This window comes from Salvelinus fontinalis, chromosome 1, assembly GCF_029448725.1.
Source record: "Salvelinus fontinalis isolate EN_2023a chromosome 1, ASM2944872v1, whole genome shotgun sequence".
NCBI classification, from domain to species: Eukaryota; Metazoa; Chordata; class Actinopteri; order Salmoniformes; family Salmonidae; genus Salvelinus; species Salvelinus fontinalis.
In genome coordinates, this window is record NC_074665.1 from 37,346,102 (window position 1) to 37,373,301 (window position 27,200).

General features: G+C 39.7%; 1 protein-coding gene across 1 annotated transcript; it reads left to right on the top strand.

The window, feature by feature from the left end:
• On the top strand, positions 1 to 26,757 carry LOC129853963 (eukaryotic translation initiation factor 3 subunit L-like). The gene is made up of 15 exons (XM_055920523.1): positions 1 to 119; positions 683 to 725; positions 974 to 1,184; positions 16,791 to 16,870; positions 17,702 to 17,763; positions 17,943 to 18,012; positions 18,120 to 18,193; positions 19,261 to 19,432; positions 19,653 to 19,807; positions 22,679 to 22,849; positions 23,645 to 23,778; positions 24,080 to 24,253; positions 24,436 to 24,625; positions 26,198 to 26,278; positions 26,522 to 26,757. The coding sequence occupies exons 1-15, from the start codon at positions 90 to 92 to the stop codon at positions 26,603 to 26,605; spliced, it is 1,731 nt and encodes a 576-aa protein (XP_055776498.1). The 5' UTR covers positions 1 to 89; the 3' UTR covers positions 26,606 to 26,757.
• Positions 26,758 to 27,200: the final 443 nt, after the last annotated feature.

Below are 27,200 nucleotides of genomic sequence, written 5' to 3' on the forward strand. Positions count from 1 at the left end.
AGTTGCAAATCCATTTCCGGTTCCTTTCCCCGCAAGCTGCGTGGTTCTGCTAAGCACACACTTTTGTACGAGATTGGAAATATCCTAACATGTCGTTCCAAACCGAAGAAACCGAAGAAGTACATACCTATTTTATGTTCTACAGTTTATTTTAGGTTATAGCGCGATAACCTAATGTTGGCTATCCTCACTGGCTCATTACGAAGTGGAGGACGCCACATTAACTAGCTAACTATAGTTGCTAACATTAGCGACATAGCTACCTAAGTTAGCTACGCGGTTGATTTGATATTTTTTTCAGATACTCACAAATAATTGTTGCTTTTCATGTGCTTACTAGTGTTTGTTATGAATTAGCTAGTTAGCCAGTCATCCAGTTGGCGAAAACCACCTATTTTACCGTGCCTACGTAACGCGTAGCTAATGTCAACTCATGGTGGAGTAATACTTTTCTGTCTGGTTGGCTTCCGAGTGATTTGTTATATCAGATAAAAATATTTGCTGTTATCACATTGAACAGCTTTCAGAAGAAAAATACCCTAAACGTTTGGCCATCATTAGTTATTTAGCTAGCAAAATATGTTGATATTTTAATTACCCTGGTTTCACCAACTAGGATTTGGACTTGACTGCTTGTTGATCATGTTGATCTTAATTGACATACTTTTCCATCTCTCCACAGTATGACCCTTATTCCTACACAAATGATGATTATCTCCATACTGGTGAGTGTGTAGTATTGTCTAGATATGAGTGCATAAACTAGACATTCAAATGTCAGGCATGTGTTTGGTGTGTAGTCACTACATACGCCTCCCTCACCCATCAGTTAATTGTACCACAAAGTAGACACCAGATAAATAGAATCACATCAATGATTCTATGGTAGAAAAGTATTGCACAAATCCCACCATTACTGTTTCAGTGCAACACTATTCCTTAAGAACCTCACCCTTCCTCAATCTTCTTGCAGGTGACCCTAAAGCTGACCTGGCCTACGAGCGCCAGTACGAGCAACAGACCTACCACGTCATCCCAGAGGTGATCAAGAACTTCCTGCAGTACTTCCACAAGACCATCTCAGACCTCATCGACCAGAAGGTGTACGAGCTGCAGGCCAACCGTGTGTCGAGCGAGAGCATTGAGCAGAAGATCTACGAAATCCAAGATGTCTACGAGAACAGGTACTCAGTCTTTTCTGTAGTTATCGTAACATTAAAACACTAGGGCTGTCCCTTGACAAAATACGCCTTAGACACATCTTATGTGTTTTAATAAAATCAACTATATATGCATTCTGATGCTTTTAAGGGCACTTATGTTGAAATAAGACAAATGACTCGAGGGGGCTAGAAATCAAGATAACCAGAAGAAACCTTAACCTGTTCCGACCATCCTCCTCCCGTTCCTACTGGCTTTTGCAGATTCTGTCGTTACTCTCCTGAAGTTGCTGGTAATAGGCTACTCGCGGAGTCGTCAAACTTTCTCATATGGAATGCCAATTTATCTTACAATTTCTACCGATCTGCGTGCCGGTTATGGTTTTTATATGCACATTTTCATGGAACGGTTTAATTTATAATTACTTCTAAGTAAGCCTTGTCATGTGGTTAATTAAATTCTATCCAGGTCTAAATGAATGATACAATCCTAAAAAGTAACTTATGCCATTGCCAACTATGTAAAAATAGCCTGTGAGGCCAACAAATACAAACATTGCAGCCTGCAGGTAGAAAATATCCTGATTTAAAAATGAACTTCTAATAAATCACATTGGCTACAAATGGTCTGTCTGCAACGAACATGAAACGTATTAACTTGAATCCGGCCGAAGCTTACAAACTTGAAACATTGTCTACAATATTGTGGGCCTTCAGTTTCCCGCACCATTGAGCTCGGGACAGACGCAGCTTTTGGTTATTTGTGCAAGGGATAAGAAGTAATCAGGTAGGCGTGTTACATTTTTCCCTTTCATGCCGAGGGGTTATCGAAAGGGAGATTTTTCAAATACATTGAGGAACTATTGTCATTCTCAATGGATGTTAAACAGACTTTGTTGGCTTGCTGTTTAAGGTGAAAACATTACTTTGAGAAGCTCCACAGCTCATTAGTGGTGGTGTGTTAAGCCAGTCAGAAATGCTATCAGTTCCCCAAATGAGCACATTTTATATGCCTACATTGGCGTGCAGGCCAGGTAGCCTAAAGGCCTACTTCTTTGCATAATCGGGTGCGCATCCTTACTCAACATTGACAGGAGAGCTCCAAACAAAAGACAATGACTAAATTGACAAGTCGTAAATGGAATGAAATAAACCAAAACTTGTTTTTTAATTGTAGCATAGGTTGTGCACTCTGCAAACAATGTGTCCCCTCCGACAGTGAGAACGGTAAAAGACTGGAATATGTTGAATGCATTAACAGAAATGACCGTAACCAATCAAACATTGTAGATTCAATATTATAGGAATTAACGATAAATACTAGTGATATACAGTGCATTCTGAAATTTCAGAGCCCTTAACTTTTATCACATTCTGTTAAGTAAAACAATTAGGTCATCCTACACACAATACTAAAAACAGGTTTTTAGAAACGTTAGCAAATGTAAAAAATACATACCTTATTTACATAAGTATTCAGGCCCTTTGCTATGAGACTTGAAAGTGAGCTCAGGTGCATCCTGTTTCTATTGAATATCCTTGATGTTTCTACAACTTGATCTTCCATTTAAGAATGATGTAAACCACTGTTGTCTTTGGGACCTTAAATGCTGCAGAGAAGTTTTGGTACCCTTCCCCAGATCTGTGCCTCGACACAATCCTGTCTCGGAGATCTACAGACAATTCCTTCGACCTCATGGCTTGGTTTTTGCTCTGACATGCACTGTCAACTGTGGGACCTTATATAGACAGGTGTGCGCCTTTCCAAGTCATGTCCAATCAATTTAATTTACCACTTGATTGGACTCCCAAGTTGTAGGGACATCTCAAAGATGATCAATGGAAACATGATGCACCTGAGCTCAATTTTGAGTCTCATAGCAAAGGGCCTGAATCTTATGTAAAATGGTATTTCTGTTATGTTATTTATTTGCTTAAATGTATAAAAACCTTTGTCGTTTTTTTGCTTTGTCATTATGGGCTATTTTTTTATTTATTTTTTACATCTATTTTAGAATAAGGCTGTAACGTAACAAAATGTTGAAAAAGTCAACGGGTCTGAATACTCTTCGAATGCACTGTATGTATGGGGAGAGGTTTTAGTGGGTGGAAGATTAGGACAATCGGAGGTTTACACAGTTGCAGCTACAGTATGCTTAACAGTGCTAATATTATAGTGCAGCAATATGGACACTTAATCATCATGGGGCTTTTTAATGTTAAGTTTGCAAACATTGGTTGTGGTATTTTTTTATATTTTTTTTTTACCTTTATTTAACTAGGCAAGTCAGTTAAGAACAAATTCTTATTTTCAATGACGGCCTAGGAACAGTGGGTTAACTGCCTGTTCAGGGGCAGAACGACAGATTTGTACCTTGTCAGCTCGGGGATTTGAACTTGCAACCTTCCGGTTACTAGTCCAACGTATCATTATTGTAAGCGGGGAAATAAGTGTGTAGCCAGTTAAAATTGTAATTGCTTAGCAGATAATACAAAAATGTTCCTGGCTAAAGTAATATATCTAATCTTTATAGGAAACTCACTTTACAAATATAGATGAGTTTGGGTAGAAAAAAGACTGGGGGAGAGAAATATATTTTTTCTCATGGGCAAAGAAACTCAAAGGGGTGATTTTTATATTATCAAAAAAATGTATCCTTTTTAAATATGCTATTGGATCAAAAACAGATCTGGCTAATTAATCTATCGGGGGCAAATAATAATGATCCACACTACTTTGAAAATGTATCTAATAATCTATTGGGCTCACAAGCAGCAAATGAATCTGTTATTATGATGGGAGATTATAATACGGTTTTAAGTGCCGTAATGGATCGTAAAGGAAATCACATTACAAACCATCAACATCATGCACTTAAGGAGAATGTGAATATCATAAATACGTTAGAACTAGTGGGTATATGGAGCCTGAAAAACCCTGACCTAGTAACATACATGGAGGAGGCTTAATCAAGCTAGCCGCCGCGATTACTTCCTGGTCTCATTCTTGCTTCCGTCAAGTTAAAGTATTATTTGGAGATCGAATACGATCGGTCCACCATCTAATTGGCCTCCATTATAACTCTTAAAGAATTTCCAGGTGGACGGGGATATTGGAAAATTAATCAAAGCCTGCTGGTTGACAATTTGTTCTTAACTAAGACAAAATAATTCGGAATTCACTTTTTTCTACATAACATGGGTACCGCAGATTCCCTTATTGTATGGGACACTTTTAAATATACGTTTAGAGGCAATTCTCATTTAAAACAAAAGCAGTTTAGGTCAAAAGAGATTAGACTAATAAAGGAAATGGAGAAAATAACAGCACAAGTACATGGTAATGGAAACTGTACTACAGCGGCACAAAATAGGATAGATGAAAAACAAAAAGAATTGGATGACCTTATTCAAGAATGATCAAGTGTAATTAATTACAAAAATAAAGCGAATTGGATGGAACATAAAAAAAGGCTACATTTTTCTCAAAGCTTCAATATAAAAATGAGACCAAAAATGATTTACCGAAACTCATTACAAATGGAGTCATCCATGATTCACAAAACTACATTTTGAAAAGGGGGGCAAAATATTTTAAGCATACAGTGGCTTGCGAAAGTATTCGCCCCCTTGGCATTTTTCCTATACTGTTGTCTTACAACCCCCCCAAAAATATATTTAAATTCCAGATTGTATCATTTGATTTACACATACCACTTTGAAGATGCAAAATATGTTTTATTGGGAAACAAACAAGAAATAAGACAAAAAAACTGACCTTGATAGTGCATAACTCTTCACCCCCCCCCCCCCCCCAAGTCAATACTTTGAAGAGCCACCTTTTGCAGCAATTACATCTGCAAGTCTCATGGGTGATGTCTCTATACGCTTGGCACATCTAACCACTGGGGTTTTTGCCTATTCTTCAAGGCAAAACTGCTCCAGCTCCTTCAAGTTGGATGGGTTCCGCTGGTGTGCAGCAATCTTTAACTTCTTATGGCTGCAGGATGATATGACAACAGCCAGTGAAAGTGCAGGACACCAAATTCAAACATAAATCTCATAATTAAGATTCCTCAAACATACATGTATCTTATACCATTTTATAGGTAATCTTGTTGTTAATCCCACCAAAGTGTCAGATTTCAAATAGGTTTTACAGCGAAAGCACCACTAACGATTGTTAGGTCACCGCAAAATCACACAGTCATTTTTCAAGCCAAAGACAGGAGTCACAAAAAGCAGAAATAGAGAGAAAATGAATCACTAACCTTTGATCTTCATCAGATGACACTCATAGGACTTCATGTTACACAATACATGTATGTTTTGTTTGTTAAAGTTCATATTTATATCCAAAAATCTGAGTTTAGGCGGGACGCTACTGTCTCACTTGGCCAAAAGCCAGAGAAAATGCAGAGCGCCATATTCAAATAAATTACTATAAAAATCAAACTTTCATTAAATCACACATGAAAGATACCAAATTAAAGCTACACTAGTTGTGAATCCAGCCAACATGTCAGAATTCAAATAGGCTTTTTGGCGAAAGAAAACAATGCTATTTTCTGAGGATAGCAACAGAGTAAACTGAGGCATATTTCAACCCTGCAGGCGCAACACAAAACGCAGAAATAAAAATATAATTCATGCCTTACCTTTGATGAGCTTCTGTTGTTAGCACTCCAATATGTCCCATAAACATCACAAATTGTCTTTTTGTTCGATTAATTCCGTCGATATATATCCAAAATGTCCATTTATTTGGCGCGTTTGATCCAGAAAAACACCAGTTCCAAATTGCGAAACGTGACTTCAAAATATCTCAAAAGTTACCCGTAAACTTTGCCAAAACATTTCAAACTACTTTTGTAATACAACTTTAGGTATTTTAACGTAAATAATCGATAACATTGAAGGCTGGATGATCTGTGTTCAATACAGGATTAAAACAAACTGTAGCTAGCCTTCTGGTCATGCGCCTCTAACAAACAAGACACAACAAGTGAGCCTTTCAGAACAGGTGTACATATACTGAGATCATGTGACAGATCATATCACACTTAGATTGCACACATGTGGATTTTAACTAATTATGTGACTTCTGAAGGGAATTTGTTGCACCAGATCTTATTTAGGGGCTTCATAGCAAAGGGGTGAATACATATGCACGCACAGATTTTTTATTTTTTGGACTATTTGTTTTTGGACAATTTTGTTTGTCCATTTCATGATATCCAAATAAAAATCTATTTAAATTACAGGTTGTAATACAGCAAAATAGGAAACACTTTTTCTTTTCAGTCTCCATCACCACTGAATGATGTTAACTGTAAGGATTTATTTCATAATACTGTTATTATTATTGTAAAGTTAACAAATGTACAGAAAGACCTGTGTGAATGCCAACTTACAATGAACTTTAAGGCAATTAAATATTTTCAGTTTGAATAAACACCAGGGCTTAATGGTGTACCAGTAGATGTCTATCTGCTTTAATTACGCCTATAAAAATGGTAGGCTTTCAGGTCTGATTTCATTACTACTGAAACAGGACCCATGTAAGTATACAGATCCAGTCCATTTAAAAAAAAGGGAAAAAAAGAGGCTTCTTACACTTCAATTTTGTGAAAATCCTGGAGAAATGCGTAGCACATAGAATAAAAAAGGTTTTACCAGATATTGCTCATCTGATCAGACAGGTTTTTTACATGGACGATATATTGGAGATAATATACGACAATTACTTAACAATTGAACATTATGAAACGTCAGATACCAGGCCTGGTCTTCATAGAAGATTTTGAAGATGTTTGATAAAGTACAACTAAAATGTATATATAAATGCCTGGATTACTTTAATTTTGGCGAATCTCTTATACAATGGGTTCAAGTTAGGTACAGCAACCCCAGGTGTAAAATACAAAATAATGGTTACTTCTCAGAAAGTATTGAGATTTTAAGAGAGGTAAAGCAAGGATGTCTGTCTCCTGTTCTGACAGATTTAAAACTAATTCGGACAACTAGGAAAAAGCTCAAACCAATTTTATTCACCTACTGGGTCAAACAGCTGCATAAGACAAAGACGTGTTTACACAAGCACATATATTTATACCCTCTTTCTAGGCGGAGGCTCCTCCGCGCACATCTTGACAGCCAATAGAGCTGTTGCCAGGCAGGAACTCACTTCATCTGACCTCGGCCTGCATTCCTCACTCGTCGCTAACTAACGGCTGTCCTACCTTATCAGTGACTGAAACCAGACTGCCCTTCTCTCCATAGAATCCCTGAGATTTAACAATAATTTGTTCTGACAGAATGTAATCTTTCTGCACTCCCCTTTCTAACTCAGTATTTCCATACACCCAGTTCTAATATGTTAACATGAATAACGATTTTTCAAGTTGGAACACAAGTCCCCCCCCTTTTTTAACAGTAGCTTCATACTGTTAAAAATTATATGAACTTAGAAATGCTTATAAATGACCAAAAAGTAAAACATGACAAACATTCAGTTGATTTGTATATTTACACTTCCGAGACTTAAGCCTCTGACCTATAATTACACTATGCACACTCTTATTTCCATCTCTCGCCGTACAACTGATAATGACATTTCAGCTGGAACTTTTGACTTCCTCCATTTCAGCTGAAGATTTTTACTTTCTCCCCTTCCTCCTTCGGGTTCCTAAGAGAGTGATAGCACAAGACTTGAAAAGCAAAAAGAAACACAAAACATAAGTATTATAAATGCTTAAAGCTATGCATAATTATATTTGCAAAGAAAAAAACTAAGTTTGATAACATGACTATTCCCACTCTCTCTTAGCCTGACTCGATACCTTCGGGATACTTTTCTACTGGGTTACACAAAAAACCTCATGCTTTCAGGATGTCTCCCCCCGTTAGTCACAGGTTACGAAAGGTGTTCCCATGCCGGGTAATCACTTCGGTCCCCATCTCTTCATCCTCCATGGCCACATGATATACACGTGCAGTGACCTCTATCAACTTGACCTCATCTTGAGGCAAATCAGCACTGTAAATACGTTTCAACATCAATGCCCTCAAAGTGATATCCCAACAATGCTACCAAGGTAACCCATGCTACCATTAACACTGCCCTTGGTGCATACTTCAAAATATATTTTATTTGCGCCGTAGTCCCGTTCAATACTGTTACTATAGCATCCTTCACCTTTACTAGAGCTCCTAAGTGGTGCAGCGGTGTTAGGCACTACATCTCAGTGCTAGAGGCGTTTCTACAGACCCTGCTTCGATTCCAGCCTATATCACAACCAGCCATGATTGGGAGTCCCATAGGGCGGCGAGCAATTGGCCCAGCGTCGTTAAACGTTGGCCGGGGTAGGCCATCATTGTAAATAAGTTTTTGTTCTTAACTGACTTGCCTAGTAAAATAAGTTTAAATGAAATACTTCTCTGATAATAGCTATTGAATAGATGCCAAAAGCTCTGCCAAATCTGCTAGCACTTGTGAGATTTTCACTGTTTATGCCGCGAAAATCCACCGTAATACGCCATTTCAGTCTCTTTTTCATTGGGAATAAATGGCTGTTAGTAATATTGGAAGATCCTCCGCCACCGACTTCTCAGCCCCCGGTTTAATGGGGTCTTGCTTCATCTGCGGCTCCCCCTCCCCACACACAGGCTTGCAACCTTTAATCAGACCACAATCTAATGTGCCTTTTGCCCATAGTGGATGATCCTGAAACAACAATTGCTCGGCGGTTTTGAAACAACAATTGCTCGGCGGTTTTGACAATTGCTTTCGCCGGTCATACTGCTAATTTTTATTTGTTACCTTTTAGATTTCACTCTCCTGGCATCGTGCAAAGATTATCCAACCCCAAATTCGACTCCACTCCTGTCACCATGTAAATTTATCCAGGTATTGTTACTGGACCCATGTTCAAAGACGGGTAGAAGCTGTATCACTTTCGATTCTGCCCGTTACCCCACTAAATATAATACTTTATCCTGTTGTAAATTTTGTGAATTTCGAGCTCCCTTGCTAAACTCACTCTTCCAATGACCAACAGTCCCACACCTAAAACAGGGCTCTATAGCCCTATGCTAGGGTATGTTTTACTATTTTCTAGGATAATGGGGACCAAAAAAGTGTATATATATATACACTGCTCAAAAAAATAAAGGGAACACTTAAACAACACAATGTAACTCCAAGTCAATCACACTTCTGTGAAATCAAACTGTCCAATTAGGAAGCAACACTGTGCCATCCTGGATGAACTGCACTACCTGAGCCACTTGTGTGGGTTGTAGTCTTCGTCTCATGCTACCACTAGAGTGAGAGCACCGCCAGCATTCAAAAGTGACCAAACATCAGCCAGGAAGCATAGGAACTGAGAAGTGATCTGTGGTCACCACCTGCAGAATCACTCCTTTTTTGGGGGTGTCTTGCTAATTGCCTATAATTTCTACCTTTTGTCTATTCCATTTGCACAACAGCATGTGAAATTTATTGTCAATCAGTGTTGCTTCCTAAGTGGACAGTTTGATTTCTCAGAAGTGTGATTGACTTGGAGTTACATTGTGTTGTTTAAGTGTTCCCTTTATTTTTTGAGCATATATATATATAAATAAATAAAAAATAGTCCCACTAAATGCAACCCAGATGGGATGGCCAAGCCGGTTAGGTGTGCTTTGAATTCTAAATAAATCAGACAGTGTCACAACAAAGCACCCCCACACCATCACGGGTCTTCCATGCTTCACGGTGGGAACCACATATGCAGAGATTTTCCTTTCACCTCCTCTGTCTCTCAAAGACTTGGTGGTTGGAACCAAAAATCTCAAATTTGGATTCATCAGACCAAAGTACAGATTTCCACCGGTCCATTGCCTGTGTTTCTTAGCACAAGCAAGTTTCCTTATTGGTATCCTTTAGTAGGGGTTTCTTTGTGAACAGTTGATGTTGAGATGTGTATGTGTATGTTACTTGAACTCTGAAGCAATTATTTGGGCAGCAATCTGAGTTGCAGTTAACTATTGAACTCATCCTCTGCAGCAGAAGTAACTCTGGGTCTTCCTTTCCTGTGGCGGTCCTCATGAATGCCAGTTAAATAATAGCCCTTCATGGTTTTTGCAACTGCACTTGAAGAAACTTTTCGGCGTTGACTGACCTGAATGTCTTAAAGTAATGGACTCTTTGCTTATTTGAGCTTTTCTTGCCATATGGACCAAATAGCCCTGTATACCACCCCTACCTTCTCACAACACAATTGATTGGCTCAAACGCATTAAAGAAAGCAATTCCACAAATTAACTTTAACAAGGCACACCTATTAGTTTAAATGCATTCCTGTTGACAACTTTATGAAACTGGTTGAGAGAATGCCAAGACTGCAAAGCTGTCAAGGCAACTTTGAAGAATCTCAAATATATTTTGATTTAACACTTTTTTGGTTACATGATTACATATGTGTTATTTTGTAGTATTGATGTCTTCACAATTATTATACAATGTAGAAAATAGTACAAATAAAGAAAAACCATTGCATGTGTAGGTGTGTCCAAACCGTTGACTGGTGTTTTGTTTGTGTGTATATACACTACCGTTCAAAAGTGGGGGGTCACTTAAATGTCCTTGTTTTCAATGAAAACATACATGAAATGAGTTGCAAAATGAATAGGAAATAAAGTCAAGATGTTGACAAGGTTATAATGATTTTTAATTGAAATAATAATTGTCCTTCAAACTTTGCTTTCGTCAAAGAATCCTCCATTTGCCGCTATTACAGCCTTGCAGACCTTTGGCATTCTAGTTGTCAATTTGAGGTAATTTGGCGAGATTTCACCCCATGCTTCCTGAAGCACTTCCCACAAGTTGGATTGGCTTGATGGGCACTTCTTACGTATCATACGGTGACTGTTCTGGTCACTCCATTATAGACAGAATACCAGCTGACTGCTTCTTCCCTAAATAGTTCTTGCATAGTTTGGAGCTGTGCTTTGGTCATTGTCCTGTTGTAGGAGGAAATTGGCTCCAATTAAGCGCCATTCACAGGGTATGTATGGCATGGCGTTGCAAAATAGTGATAGCCTTCCTCTTTCAGAATCCCCTTTATCTTGTACAAATCAAATCTCCCACTTTACCACCAACAAAGCACCCCCAGACCATTACATTGCCTACACCATGCTTGACAGATAGCACTCCTCCAGCAAGCACTCCTCCAGCATCTTAATTTTTTCTTTGTCTCACAAATGTTCTTCGTAATCCGAACACCTCAAACTTAGATTAGTCTGACCATAACACTTTTTTTCTAATCTTCCTCTGTCCAGTGTCTGTGTTTTGCCCATCTTTTATTTTTATTGGCCAGTCAGAGATGGACTGGTGTTTTGCGGGTACTATTTAATGAAGCTGCCAGTTGAGGACTTGTGAGGCATCTGTTTCTCAAACTAGACACTCTAATGTACTTGTCCTCTTCCTCAGTTGTGCACCGGGGCCTCCCACTCTTTCTATTCTGCTTAGAGCCAGTTTTTTGCTATTCTGTGAAGGGAGTAGTACACAGCGTTGTACGATATCTTCAGTTTCTTGGCAATTTCTCGCATGGAATAGCCTTCATTTCTTAGAACAAGAATAGACTGACGAGTGTCAGAAGAAAGGTCTTTGTTTCTAACATAATTGCAAAAGGGTTTTCTAATGATCAATTAGCCTTTTTAAATTGATCAACTTGGATTAGCTAACACAACGGGCCATTGGAACACAGGAGTGATGGTTGCTGATAATGGGCCTCTGTACGCCTATGTCGAAATTCCATAAAAAATCTGCCGTTTCTAGCTACAATAGTCACTTACAACATTAACAATTTCTACACTGTATTTCTGATCAATTTGATGTTTTAATAAACAAAAAATATGCTTTTCTTTCAAAAACAAGGATATTTCTAAGGTATCCCAAACTTTTCATTGTGTGTGTACACACACGTCAAACGTTTGGATACACCTAGTCATTCAGTGGTTTATTTTTAGTTTTACTATTTTCTACATTGTAGAATAATTGTGAAGACAACTGTGAAATAACACATGGAACCAAAAAAGTGTAAGGTCAAAATATATTTATTTAGGGCATAAACCAACCTCTCTCCTTATTGCTACTACTAATACACACGAATCATGTTCAAACAACATTAGAATATCTTTTTGCTTTTCTAACCATGAATGTGACTTTCCTCCTCAACTTATAGGCAACCTTTCACATCCATATTCTTTTGGTCCTTCTCCATGGACTACTCCTCTACAATGTACCGTACTAGTACACAAGCATGACAATTTATCCATACACACACTCTGGGACTTGCATCCCCTAGGGATCTATCCTACACGTAACCTACCCTACACTGTAGTATCACTCATGGATCTCTCATAGTACTAGCTCCACTCGGAACTTATCCTTATGGAACCTACCCTACGCCATATATTTACGACTGGTCGTAACACAATGTTACTACTGAATAAGCTCAGGTTTTTTAGGTCTGTATTCTATTGATCATCATATGATTCTTATCTCCCCAAGATGTCAGAATGAGTGGTAACAGGTGTAGGAACTGTGCCTACCTTGTTTCTGTGTGCCTGCTCCACTGATTTGGATTCTCCAGTTACACTGTAAATCGTGGTGAATAATGCCAACTGTTCATATTTTTAAACAACACAAAGTTTTTACTTAGGAAGAGTTAAGAAATCAATATTTGCTGGAATAACTATGAATTTCAATCACAGCTTTCAGTGGGGCTAGAGGAAGGTCCTCCACCAAATTTCAGTGGGTGTGAGACCTGGAGAGGCCTTCAAGCTTAAGTGTCACACTGAGGATCGGTGATGATCTGGGGGTGCTTCCGCAAGGCTGGAATCGGGCAGATTTGTCTTTGTGAAGGACACATGAATCAAGCCACGTTCAAGGTTGTCCTGGAAGAAGACTTGGTTCATTTTGCTCTGACAATGTTTCCTAATCCAACTCTTGAGGATTAGTTTTTCCAGCAGGACACAGCTAGGTCAATCAAGGTGTGGATGGAGGACCATCAGATCAAGACCCTGTCATGGCCAGCCCAATCTCCAGACCTGAACTCCATTTGAAAACCTCTGGAATGAAGTCAAGAGGAAACGGATGTTCACAAGCCATCAAACAAAGCCGAGCTGCTTGAATTTTTGCACCAGGAGTGGCGTAAAGTCACCCAACATTGTGTAAGACTGGTGGAGAGCATGCCAAGACACATGAAAACTGTGATTGAAAATCAGGGTTATTCCACCAAACATTGATTTCTTCCTAAGTTAAAACATTAGTATTGTTTAAAAATTAATTTGAACTTGTTTTCTTTGGTTATTCGTGGTCTGACAACACTGCATGTTTTTTGTTATTTTGACCAGTTGTCATTTTCTGCAAATAAATGCGCTAAATTACAATATTTTTATTTGGAATTTGGGAGAAATGTTGTCAGTAGTTTATAGAATAAAACAAAAAATTTCATTTTACCCAAACACATACCTATAAAGAGTAAAACCAGAGAAACTGATAATTCTGAAGTGGTCTCTTAATTTTTTCCAGAGCGGTATGTATGGGGAATACAACATTCTCAGATCTGTAGATTTTGCTGCCGGGAGACAGAATCACTAGATCATTTATTTAGGTATTGACCCTATGTAGCTTGCTTCTGGTCACTGGTTCAGGAATGGTTAAAAAATCACATTCACTTAAAATTAACCTTTAAAATAAGTGTTGGGCGATTTGGAAAGCCATAGTCAGTCAATAATACAATAATACTGGTAGGAAAAGTTTACATCTTTAGCTCATCTGTGGATACTATGCGATTTAGAAAGGTTCAAAATGTATGTAAAACATCACAGCAAATTTGAAAAATATATGGCACATGGAAACCAAACGAGGGTGGTGTATGGTGAGTGGCTGAGGGATGGGCCCTTCTTTTGAGACTGTGTTAACAACCCTCCAGGCGAGCTTCAATGCCATACAACTCTCCTTCCGTGGCCTCCAATTGCTCTTAAATACAAGTAAAACTAAATGCATGCTCTTCAACCGATCGCTGCCTGCACCTGCCCGACTGTCCAACATCACTACTCTAGACGGCTTTGACTTAGAATATGTGGACAACTACAAATACCTAGGTGTCTGGTTAGACTGTAAACTCTCCTTCCAGACTCACATCAAACATCTCCAATCCAAAGTTAAATCTAGAATTGGCTTCCTATTCCGCAACAAAGCATCCTTCACTCATGCTGCCAAACATACCCTTGTAAAACTGACCATCCTACCAATCCTCGACTTCGGTGATGTCATTTACAAAATAGCCTCCAATACCCTACTCAATAAATTGGATGCAGTCTATCAGTGCCATCCGTTTTGTCACCAAAGCCCCATACACTACCCACCACTGCGAACTGTACACTCTCGTTGGCTGGCCCTCGCTTCATACTCGTCGCCAAACCCACTGGCTCCAGGTCATCTACAAGACCCTGCTAGGTAAAGTCCCCCCTTATCTCAGCTCGCTGGTCACCATAGCAGCACCTACCTGTAGCACGCGCTCCAGCAGGTATATCTCTCTGGTCACCCCCAAAACCAATTCTTCCTTTGGCCGCCTCTCCTTCCAGTTCTCTGCTGCCAATGACTGGAACGAACTACAAAAATCTCTGAAACTGGAAACACTTATCTCCCTCACTAGCTTTAAGCACCAGCTGTCAGAGCAGCTCATAGATTACTGCATCTGTACATAGCCCATCTATAATTTAGCCCAAACAACTACCTCTTTACCTACTGTATTCATTTATTTATTTTTGCTCCTTTGCACCCCATTATTTCTATCTCTACTTTGCACTTTCTTCCACTGCAAACCAACCATTCCAGTGTTTTTTTTTACTTGCTATATTGTATTTACTTCGCCACCATGGCCTTTTAATATTTTTATTTATTTTTATATATATTTTGTTTGCCTTCACCTCCCTTCTCACCTCACTTGCTCACATTGTATATAGACTTATTTTTCACTGTATTATTGACTGTATGTTTGTTCTACTCCATGTGTAACCATGTGTTGTTGTATGTGTCGAACTGCTTTGCTTTATCTTGGCCAGGTCTCAATTGTAAATGAGAACGTGTTCTCAATTTGCCTACCTGGTTAAATAAAGGTGAAATAAAAAAAATATATATATAAAAAAAAAGGGATTAAAACATGTGTTTGGTAATGTATTAATTGATTGCTGTATATAAAAGTACCATGTATGTAAAATGTAGCAGAATAGCTGCTACATTTGTGTCTTCCGAAGTGTTAAAAAAAAACTCTTCCTGGAGCTGGCCGCCTGGCCAAACTGAGCAATCGGGGAGAAGGGCTTTGGTCAGGGAGGTGACCAAGAACCCGATGGTCACTTTGAAAGAGCGCCAGAGTTCCTCTGTGGAGATGGAAGAAACTTCCAGAAGGACAACCATCTCTGCAGCACTCCACCAATTGGGCCTTTGTGGTAGAGTGGCCAGACGGAAGCCACTCCTTTGTAAAAGGCAAGTGACAGTCCGCTTGGAGTTTGCCAAAAATCGCCTAACTGACTCTGACAATGAGAAACAAGATTCTCTGATCTGATGAAACCAAGATTGAACTCTTTGGCCTGATTGCCAAGCGCCATGTCTGGAAGAAACCTGGCACCATCTCCATGGTAAAGCATGGTGGCGTTATCATGGTGTGGGGATGTTCTTCAGCACCAGGGACTGGGAGACTAGTCAGGATCGATGGAAAGATGAATGGAGAAAAGTACAATGAGATCCTTAATGAAAACCTGCTCCAGAGTGCTCAGAACCTCAGACTGATCACGATATCGACCCTAAGCACACAGCCAAGACGCCTCAGGAGTGGCTTTGGGACAAGTCTCTGTGAATGTCCTTGAGTGGCCCAGCCAGAGCCCAGGCTTGAACCCGATCGAACATGTCTGGAGTGACCTGAAAATGGCTGTGCAGCGCCTAATCCAACCCGACAGAGCTTGAGAGGATCTGCAGAGAAGAATGGGAGAAAATCCCCAAATACAGGTGTGCCAAGCTTGTAGCGTCATACCCAAGAAGATTCGAAGCGTAATCGCTGCCAACGGTGCTTCAACAAAGTACTGAGTAAAGTCTGAATACTTATGTAAATGTGATATTTCAGTATTTTTAAGACATTTGCTTGCAAAAATGTCAAATACCTGTTTTTTCTTTGTCATTATGGGGTATTGTGTGTAGATTTATCAAGATTTAATGCATTTTAGAATAAGGCTGTAACGTAACAAAATGTAGAAGAAGTGAAATCGTCTGAATACTTTCCGACTGCACTGCAAACAATTCACACAATGAATGTGCACAACTTGGCAGGAGAGTGCATTCTGGAGAGAGACGTGTATTTTATCCACACTCCCCTTGTGCTGTCCCCAACCGCGGCCATCTCGTGTGTGTGTGTATATATGCTACTGCTCGGCCCCCCAAAAATTCTCAGTCGACTAATGACTCACCGTTCAAAAGTTTGGGGTCACATAGAAATGTCCTTGTTTTGAGAAAGAAAAGCTCTGTCATTTTAAAACACTTAAGTTGAAAGTTTTCATTTTACACATTCTCCCCTCTCTCCTCAGCTGGAACAAGCTGACTGACCGGTTCTTCAAAACGTCTCCCTGGCCAGAGTCTGAGGCCATCGCTTCCCTTGTTGGAAACGGTGAGTGCGCCAGTCTACTGCCGTTTCTCCTTCCAGTTTGGGCACAAGCCTGTTCAGATGATCATGGACACGAGTGGTGGTAGTTAGTAGTACTAAGTAGAAGACATTATCTCTCCGAGGTTAATTGGTTTTGCAGCAGAATCATATCAAAAAACAGACATCACACAAGAATTGTGACACAAAATAACATGGACCACACATTTATTGAACAGTTGCTGGAGTGAAAGTTCAACTTATTATTGTGTGGCGTGCAGTAGTAGCATTTTTGAAAAGGATGCATGTTATGGCAGCATGAGTGAATGTCTGTATTTGTTGTTTTTGCAACGGTGGACAGAGAAATGTGGACCTGATGGTAGGAGTTTAAACTTTAAACAGGATGTCTAGTATCCATTAGGGTGTTCTCTGCTTTCTTTAGAGCTGTTTGCTAATAGAGTGGAGACCATGTGGTTCACAAACTAGTTTCCTGCCTCTGTAGAATATTCATGCTGTTGCTGTTCTCCATTGACAATGAAGTGGGAAGAATGCACAGGTTAATGTTTGTCATGAGTCTTGCCTTGGAAGCAGAAAAAAGCGATTTCTGCTCAGTGGGCCAGCTGAACTCAAAATATTGTAAAAATGTGTTATTTGGTTTTAATTTAGGGTTAGGCATTAGGGTTTGAAGTGTGGTTAGGGTTCAAATCAGATTTTATGACCTGTGCTAGCTGTTGACCACTGCAGAGCTGCCCCCAGGTCAAGATTCATTACAATAAATGCCAGCAAGCGAAGAAGGCAAAGAATGTTGTGCCATTCTATCTTGTTGCGCTTGCTCACTGTTGCTGTTGGCCCATTCAGATGCTGTGTTCCTGATCCTGTATAAGGAGTTGTACTACAGACACATCTATGCTAAAGTCAGTGTGAGTATCTATCCTGCCACAGAAACATTGTTTAACCCCTATCGGCTTTAAAATATAAACCAAACATCTCCTGTCCTGGATGGATTTAATCCAATGGATATACAGTGCACAGAAATATAATAATGTCACTACTTGGAAGACTTTACTTAAATCATGCTTTTGTGTTCTTTGACCATTAGGGAGGACCCACTCTCGACCAGAGATTTGAGTCTTACTACAATTACTGCAACCTCTTCAACTACATTCTAAGTAAGTCTGAGTACTAAATATTTGTTGTCTTAATATATTTTCATAATACACTGTTGAATTGGATGTTTTCAATGCCTCAATAAGCAGGTATATATTGTTCTATATAGATGCAGATGGACCCGCCCCCTTGGAGCTGCCCAACCAGTGGCTCTGGGACATAATTGATGAATTCATTTACCAGGTAAATTAACATAGTTTGGTATGTTGCATGTGTATTCGTTTTTCAGCTTCAAAATGTACACTACCGTTCAAAAGTTTGGGGTCACTTAGAAATGTCCTTGTTTTGAGAAAGAAAAGCAGCTTCATTAAATAGTACCCGCAAAACATCAGTCTCAACGTCAACAGTGAAGAGGCGACTCCGGGATGCTGGCATTCTAGGCAGAGTTGCAAAGAAAAAGCCATATCTCAGACTGGCCAATAAAAAGAAAAGATTAAAATGGGCAGAGGAACTCTGCCTAGAAGGCGAGCATCCCGGAGTCGCCTCCTCACTGTTGACGTTGAGACTGGTGTTTAGCGGGTGCTATTTAATTAAGCTGCCAGTTGAGGACTTGTGGGGCATCTGTTTCTCATACTAGACACTCTAATGTACTTGCCCTCTTGCTCAGTTGTGCACCGTGGTCTCCCACTCTTCTTTTCATTCTGGTCAGAGACAGTTTGCGCTGTTCTGTGAAGGGAGTAGTACACAGCATTGTACAAGATCTTCAGTTTCTTGGCAATTTCTCGCATGGAATAGCCTTCATTTCTTAGAACAAGAATAGACTGACGAGTTTCAGAAGTAAGTTATTTGTTTCTGGCCATTTTGAGCCTGTTATCGAACCCACAAAAGTTGTGCAAACATAAATGGAAAAGGGGTTTCTAATGATCAATTAGCCTTTTAAAATCAAAATAGGATTAGCTAACACAATGTGCCATTGGAACACAGGAGTGATGGTTGCTGATAATGGGCCTCTGTACACCTATGTAGATATTCCATAGAAAAATCTGCTGTTTCCAGCTACAATAGTCACTTACAACATTAACAATTTCTACACAGTATTTCTGATCAATTTGATGTTATTTTAATGGACCAACATTTTTGCTTTTTTTCCAAGTGACCCCAAACTTGTGAACAGGAGTGTACTTTTCTGGCAGTTTTTTTCATCTATGGCATTCATTTGGTACCCCTCTGTCTTGAAGCTGCTATGACACATGGAATTGTGACTGCATTTGAATAAGAAGTTAACAAGGTCACTCTTCTTCCCCAACCAGTTCCAGTCGTTCAGCCAGTATCGCTGCAAGACAGCCAAGAAGTCTGAGGAGGAGATTGAGTTCCTGAGGAACAACCCCAAGATCTGGAATGTCCACAGCGTTCTAAACGTGCTCCACTCGCTGGTGGACAAGAGCAACATCAACCGCCAGCTGGAGGTCTACACCAGTGGAGGTAAAGAAGTTACAGCTGTAGATGCATTGATATATTGTTGCATATCGTTATAAAAATATATTGTTTGTAGTGATATATTGTGACATAACGATATATAATTTGTAGCAAAATATTTTGACATTGTCTTACACCACATTCTTCTCAGTGATCAATACTGAATGGTTGATGCAGTTCAAGGTTTCTGTGCGACAGCTCTAACAGGTTGTGTTTTGTGTCGCAGGCGATCCAGAGAGTGTGGCTGGCGAGTATGGCCGTCATTCCCTGTATAAGATGCTGGGATACTTCAGCCTGGTGGGGCTGCTGAGGCTACATTCTCTGCTCGGGGACTACTACCAGGCCATCAAAGTCCTGGAGAACATCGAACTCAACAAGAAGGTACACTGGCCTCTGTGTAGTAGTACTGTCGATGTTCGTACAGCTGGAGATGCATCTCCAAATCGAATCAAATGTATTAGTCACATACACATATTATACAGATGTTAACATGGGTGTAGTGAAATGCTTACGTTCCTAGCTCCAACAGTGCAGTAATAACTAACAATAGGAAAGGAATATTAGAACGAGCAATTGTCAGTGTTCTGAATATAAATATATGTATATGATGGTGTGTGTTATGGACAGTATATGAATCGAAAAGGTGTGCACAGCAGTAGTTATTTAGGATGAGCCTTAACTAGAATACAAATACATACATATGAAGCAGGGTTTCCGTTTGGAAAATGCGATGCTGGATAATGTGACCGGGAAGATTTCAATTTTCCGGACCCATATGCACCCATTAGGGTGTCCACCCTCGGTGCTCAGAATGACAGAAATCACATGTAGATTATGGTAATGCATTTTAACAGAACATGCAGCTCATGTAATGAAACAGCCAATAAAACATTTTTATAACATTTGTCAAAATACAATTCGCGGGTGAACACCTTTCTAAAAAGTGCCCATGAGAAAACGCCCTTCTAAACAGTGCACCTGATAGCAGTTCCATATGTGACTGTGGTGAAAATCTCCGTTAAAAACTTAAGAGGGGGAATCTAAAGATGTAACAACTATTAGCAACTATGGGTTGCTAATAAGACTAGGAATGTGCCTTTGGCTTCTGGACAAAGAAAAAAAGAAAAGAAAGAAAGTTGATATGAAAACAAATATAACAGGACATAAATGGCATGGCTGTGATATAGAGAAGTACATTTGCCAAAATTATATAATTACTCCTGTCTATACAGAAAGAAAGAAAACAATTGAAAATACTTCACCAGAAAGAAAGCATGACTTAGCCACAGAGGAATTGAGGATCATTATCTAATTAAATAACTATTCTGTGGATTGTTTCAAATCACAAGCTCGTAGGCCTACGCCTATTTGGAAAGCCTGAATTATTGAGTTGTGGGTGTCAGTGAAAAGCATCTAAAATGTGTGAAGATAATTTCTTGGGTGTAATTTAATATGTTTAGCTAAGATATCGGTGAGTCTCTCTCCAGAATGGTTCAGCTGTCTCCCGCCATTTCTTGCGCATTCATTGTGTGAATTGTTTGCCCTTTGATAAATAAATACAGTATGTAATGGGGAATAGATTTGTATGTCACCAGTAGTAAATGTACTGTTAATCCACACAATTTCGTTACATAAACTTATGTTAATTTATGTATCAATTACAAGTAATTTACTGTTCTCATTCTGAGTGGAAATGTTGTTTTCAGAGTTCACAACCTGCTGCAGTTGTGAGAAACAAGTTTTGGTTTATTTCATAACCATAATTGTAAAGATTTGTGTACTTTTTAAATGTTGTGTTTTGTTTGGGTGCTCCATGTGAGCAATGAGCATGTCTGGTTTCTCTGAGCACGCATACGTACCTGACCAATTGCAGGGAAATGTATGAAAGTGTTTTTTTTAACATCCATTGTGAATGCTATATTAAAACTCTAGTTCCTCAGTACACTATTTTTTAAAAATCGTTCCAACAAGCTCCCCCTCGATAATCACCACTCTGTGTGAAAGAGTTATGTACTACTGCATTGGCCTATAAGCTTTGAGTTCTATGCTCATTTCTTTAGCACCAATGGATCACGGTATATCAATGTGTCCATATGGCAGAGGCTGGTAATCTTGAAATAGTTTACTTGATTTTTAGATATTTGTAATTCTAATTCAGATTTTTATGATTAACCACGTGACAGTGATTTTGAGAAATGAACACGTTATTGAAATGAAACTGTTCCATGAAAACGTGCATATAAAAATCATAACTGGAACGCATACCGGTAGAAATGGTAGGATAAATTGTAATCTTCCCCTAACTTGAAACTCACATGCTGCCTATGAAGTCTTTATAAAATAATTGCCTCCACATTTCCGTAGTCAGATTTTGCCTATAGGCAACTTTGAAGCAAGGTAAGACATGCCTCATAATATGAAATAAGACATTCACGTTTCAAATAAAGTACGTTTTTTAAATGCATACTGACTCCAGCTCACATTGTAAAGTGGTGGGAGGCGCACTTCAATTACCAGTTGAGAAGTCAAAATGCTGTGCGTGTCTGATAGCTTTTTGATAAATAAGATGCATGAGGACTAACGAAGATGGACACGGAACAATGTAAATCCCCCCCCAAAATAAATATGCAAATGAATCTATATACTGATAAGCATGACTGTCAAATGTATTTTCCATCAACTGGTATTTCCATCAATTAATAAAAAGCATTCTTTAACAGTGTTTTAGTTTTTCTCCTGGTCATTTTGGCCGGCAAGTTTAATCGGCTTTTCATATAATTTTTTCCGGCCAAGTGGTTAGAGCGTTGGGCCAGTAACCGAAAGTTTGCTGGATCATATCCCCGAGCTGTAAACATTATTAAAGTGACCTGTGTTCAATGACTATGGACATAGGGCAGCAGTCTCTAGCGTGCAGGGTTGAGTACCGGGTGGTAGCCGGCTAGTAAGTTACTAAAATTCAGGGCAGGGTACTGGTCTGAGGCCGGCTAGTAGTGACTATTTAACAGTCTGATGCCCTGGCGATAGAAGCTGCTTTTCAGTCTCTCGGGTCCCAGCTTTGATGCACCTGTACTGTCTCTGTATCTATCCCCAAATGACCACTCTCTGATATTGACAGACCTACGAATTAAGGAGTGGGCCTTAACTGTTGAGACCCCTCTATCCATATTTCTACTCCATATTTCTCTCTCCAATTGATTCCCTATTTGTTCTAACCCAGTCACTTCCCTCTACTTTATATTTCATCTCTCTTAGAGTATGTACTCTCGTGTGCCTGAGTGCCAGATCACCACCTACTACTACGTGGGCTTTGCCTACCTGATGATGAGGAGGTACCAGGATGCCATCCGTGTCTTCGCCAACATCCTACTCTACATCCAGAGGACCAGGAACATGTTCCAGAGGTCCACCTATAAATATGAGATGGTCAGTGACAATGTTTGTGCGCATGCACCTTCAGGACTGCCGCACAGAATAAATGCCAGCCCACGCAGATGTTGATATTGTTAGCTATAACATGGCAATAATTTGCTATTTCTTTGTTCAGCCATGGGGGAGTGATTGCTTCCAACATTTGCTTCCTGGGCCCGAGAAGCAGGCAGTTTAATTTGGGCATGCATTTCATCCAAAATTCCAAATACTGCCCCCTACCCTAGAGAAGTTAACAGACCATTTTCTATTTTTAAACATGTGACTTGAGCTTTCAGACAACTAAAAAGAAAATAGTTTAATGTCAATGTCAGCCCTGCGTAATGTTTTTACATCTAATAGAATAGGCCAACATTGAACACCATATAGGCCACTATAGGCTGAAATCAATAGCTATTTCCATATGAAAATGTTATGGGATGCATTTGATCCCTTGTTTTTGTTAGTAGGCCACTGATAGGCCAAATAGCCTCAGTAGTTTACTTGGCAAATGTCTAAAATTAACTGGAAGCGGGTACAGCCTCCATGTTCACGGTAAATGCACGCAGGAAGTTGCACAGAATGCTCACAATGTTCAAGTTTCTGCTCACAAGACTTACAATGTTCTCAGTGGTAGATTTTTTGGGGGGGGATATTGGTCAGTGGGCCTAACCTGTGATAACTACATTACTGATTATGATGGACATCTCCCTCTCAGAGCTGGGTGATGATCATTAGCGCACATAATGGAAAACGTTTTAAAATGAACACGACCCTGGTAATTGGTTGAGTCACTTCTTCCTGCTCCTCCAGATCAGCAAGCAGAACGAGCAGATGCACGGGCTGTTGGCAATAGCCCTGACCATGTACCCCATGCGCATCGACGAAAGCATCCACACCCAGCTCAGGGAGAAGTACGGAGACAAGATGCTTCGCATGCAGAAGGGGTGAGCGAGAGAAAGTCTACGCTTACTACCATATTGTGGGAACTAGGGGCTAGAGGGATTTATAGGCCCAAGCCCTATGTGGAGATCTGACAGACAGGATTTGTTTGGTCTAAGCAATATAGTGAAACTTCCACCTGCCTTATCAGAGGGCGAGGTGGAGCTATTACCATATTGCTTACTTGCACCTGTCAAATCCACTCAGATCGCCACAGGTGCATAGGGCGTAAGGGTCTACAGTTCGATTTTGAATTGGGCCATAGTTGGTGTTTGAGACTTGACTGCCATGACTTTGTGACCTCAGAGACCTGCAGGTGTTTGAGGAGCTCTTCAGCTTCGCCTGTCCCAAGTTCCTGTCCCCGGTGGTGCCCAACTACGATAATGTGCTCCCCAACTACCACAAGGAGCCCTTCCAGCAGCAGCTCAAGGTGTTCGCTGAGGAGGTGCAGCAACAGGCCCAGCTCTCTACCATCCGCAGGTAACGAGTTATCTGAGTCGGGTGAGCTGCTACAGTCAGTCAAGTTCAGCACCTCCCTGTTTCACTTCGTTTCAAAATATTTCTCCCTACTGAACACGACCCAGCTCTCTAGCATTGCTCTCTAACATGGTTCCTTGGTTTCCCCCTCTAACCTCACCCTGCTACATGTCTCTGCTGTACAGTTTCCTGAAGCTCTACACCACCATGCCTGTGGCCAAGCTGGCAGGGTTCCTAGACATGACTGAGCAGGAGTTCCGCATCCAGCTTCTGGTCTTCAAACACAAGATGAAGAACCTGGTGTGGACCAGCGGCATCTCTGCCTTGGACGGAGAATTCCAGTCCGCCTCCGAGGTCGACTTCTACATTGACAAGGTGTGTGTGTGTGTTAGATGTGTCATTACACAGAGCCCACTCACCTCGTTTTTGATTCTGTTGAACCTTTCTAGGACAGACGTTCTGCTAGCGGAACCCCCCCCCCCAACATTCCGCTGAAAAGGCAGCTCGTGAAATTCACAAATATTTTTTTGCAATATTTAACTTTCACACATTAACAAGTCCAATACAGCAAATGAAAGATAAACATCTTGTGAATCCAGCCAACATGTCCGATTTTTAAAAATGTTTTACAGCGAAAACACAACATATTTATGTTCGCTCACCTTCAAATCCAAAAAACACACAGCCATTTTTCCCAGCAAAGATAGCTTTCACAAAACACGGAAATAGAGATTAAATTAATCACTAACCTTTGAACATCTTCATCAGATGACACTCATATGACATCATGTTACACAATACATTTATGTTTTGTTTGATAATGTGCATATTTATAGCCACAAATCTTGGTTTACATTGGCGCCATGTTCAGAAATGGCTCCAAAATATCCGGAGAAATTTTAGAGAGACCTGTCATCTAACATAAATACTCATCATAAACTTTGATGAAAGATAAATGTTTTACATATAATTAAAGATACACTGGTTCTTAATACAACCGCTGTGTCAGATTTTTAAAAAACTAGTAAAAAGCACACAATGTAATAATCTGAGACGGCGCTCAAATATAAATAACATTTCTCCGCCATGTTGGAGTCAACAGAAATACGAAATTACATCATAAATATTCCCTTACCTTTGAATATCTTCATCAGAATGCAATGCCAGGAATCCTATTTCCACAATAAATCGTTTTTTTTTGTTCGACGTCCATTACTTATGTCATATTAGCAACTTTATCTAGCATGTGTAGTACACGTGTCCAAACACCGGCGCATTGAAGGCAAATGTCAGATGAAATCTTCAAAAAGTTATATTACAAGTCGAATAAACTGGTCAAAATTAGTAGAAAATCAATCTTTAGGATGTTGTTATCATATATATCCAATAACGTCCCAACTGGAGCATTTCTTCATGTCTATATAACTCATGGCACACATGGACAGCACATGGCTAGCGTGCGTGGCCAGGAACTGGAACTCTGCCAGACCAGTCACTCAAATAGCTCCCATCTGGCCCCACATCACACTAGAGGCTTCATTCCACGTTCTACTGACTGTTGACATCTAGTGGAAGGCGTATGAAGTCCATAAAGATCCATAAATGACAGAGATTTGAATAGGTGATGACTTTCACATCAACCCATTTCAGATTTTTTACTTCCTGTTTGGAAGTTTGCCTGCCAAATGAGTTCTGTTATACTCACAGACTTCAAACGGTTTTAGAAACTTCAGAGTTTTCTATCCAATAGTAATAATAATATGAATATATTATCATCTGGGACAGAGTTGGAGGCCGTTCAATTTGGGCACCAATTCATCCAAAAGTGAAAATGCTGCCCCCTATCCCAAAGAAGTTTTAATGTAGTAACTCCGGCAATATGGAATTAACTCTTTGGACATAATGTAGTGAAGTAACCTGTATTCCCTGTCTGTTATGTGCCTGCAGGACATGATCCACATCGCAGACACCAAGGTGGCCCGCCGCTATGGAGACTTCTTCATCAGACAGATCCACAAGTTTGAGGAGGTGAGAAGTTATACATTTTCAAATTACTTTACAGCAGTATTTCCAGGTAGCAACAGTCTTTTTTTACCTTTATCATAGTATTTCTGTTACATTGCAGACATTTGGCTCTGTATTTAATTATTATATATTTAAGTCACTTAATAGGAAAGTTAAAGGCTCCTTATCTGCTATTGAATTTGGTTTATTCCAATAAAAATGTAAAAAATGTTTACTCAGTTTGTACTTGTGTTATTCGCCATGCAGTTGAACAGAACGCTGAAGAAGATGGCTATGAGTGGAGCCAGCACCATTGCCACAGCCGCCACCACAACCACCCGGGCCACATGAGTCGGACCTTTGATTTACAGCTGCTAAATCTGGCCTACCTGGCTCTCTGTTTTGGCTCTGTTGATCCTCCAACAGAACGGTCGATAATGCTTTTTTAATTTAACAATAAAGGATGAAGTGGTGAGCTAAAAGCCATGTTTTGTTGGGTTGCACATGGAGTCATTGTGATAATTTATACTGTGATTTTAGTACCTTCCTTAAACAGTACAGTAGTTAATCAGCTAAATCAGAACCACTAGATGGCAACATTTAGCTATCAATATCTTTACTCTCAAGTGCCACCAGTTATTTATAGGACTTCAGAGTTTTGTATTATTTATTTCAACTGCTATGAGATTAGATATTTACACTGAACAAAAATATAAACGCAACATGTAAAATGTTGGGCCCATGTTTCATGAGCTGAAACTTAAAAAATCCCAGATTTTCCATACGCACAGAAAGCTTATTTCTCTCAAATGTTGTGCACGTTTGTTTACATCCCTGTTATTGAGCAATTCTTATTTGCTAAAATAATCCAGCCACCTGACAGGTGTGGCATATTAAGAAGCTGATTAAACCACATGATCATTACGCAGGTGCACCTTGTGCTGGG

Excerpts from the sequence above, each read along its gene's own strand:
- LOC129853963 (XM_055920523.1), top strand. The coding sequence starts at position 90 with ATGTCGTTCCAAACCGAAGAAACCGAAGAA. Across the intron at positions 726-973 it reads TGATGATTATCTCCATACTG|GTGACCCTAAAGCTGACCTG; the intron begins GTGAGTGTGTAG and ends ATCTTCTTGCAG. Across the intron at positions 23,779-24,079 it reads ATGCTTCGCATGCAGAAGGG|AGACCTGCAGGTGTTTGAGG; the intron begins GTGAGCGAGAGA and ends TTGTGACCTCAG.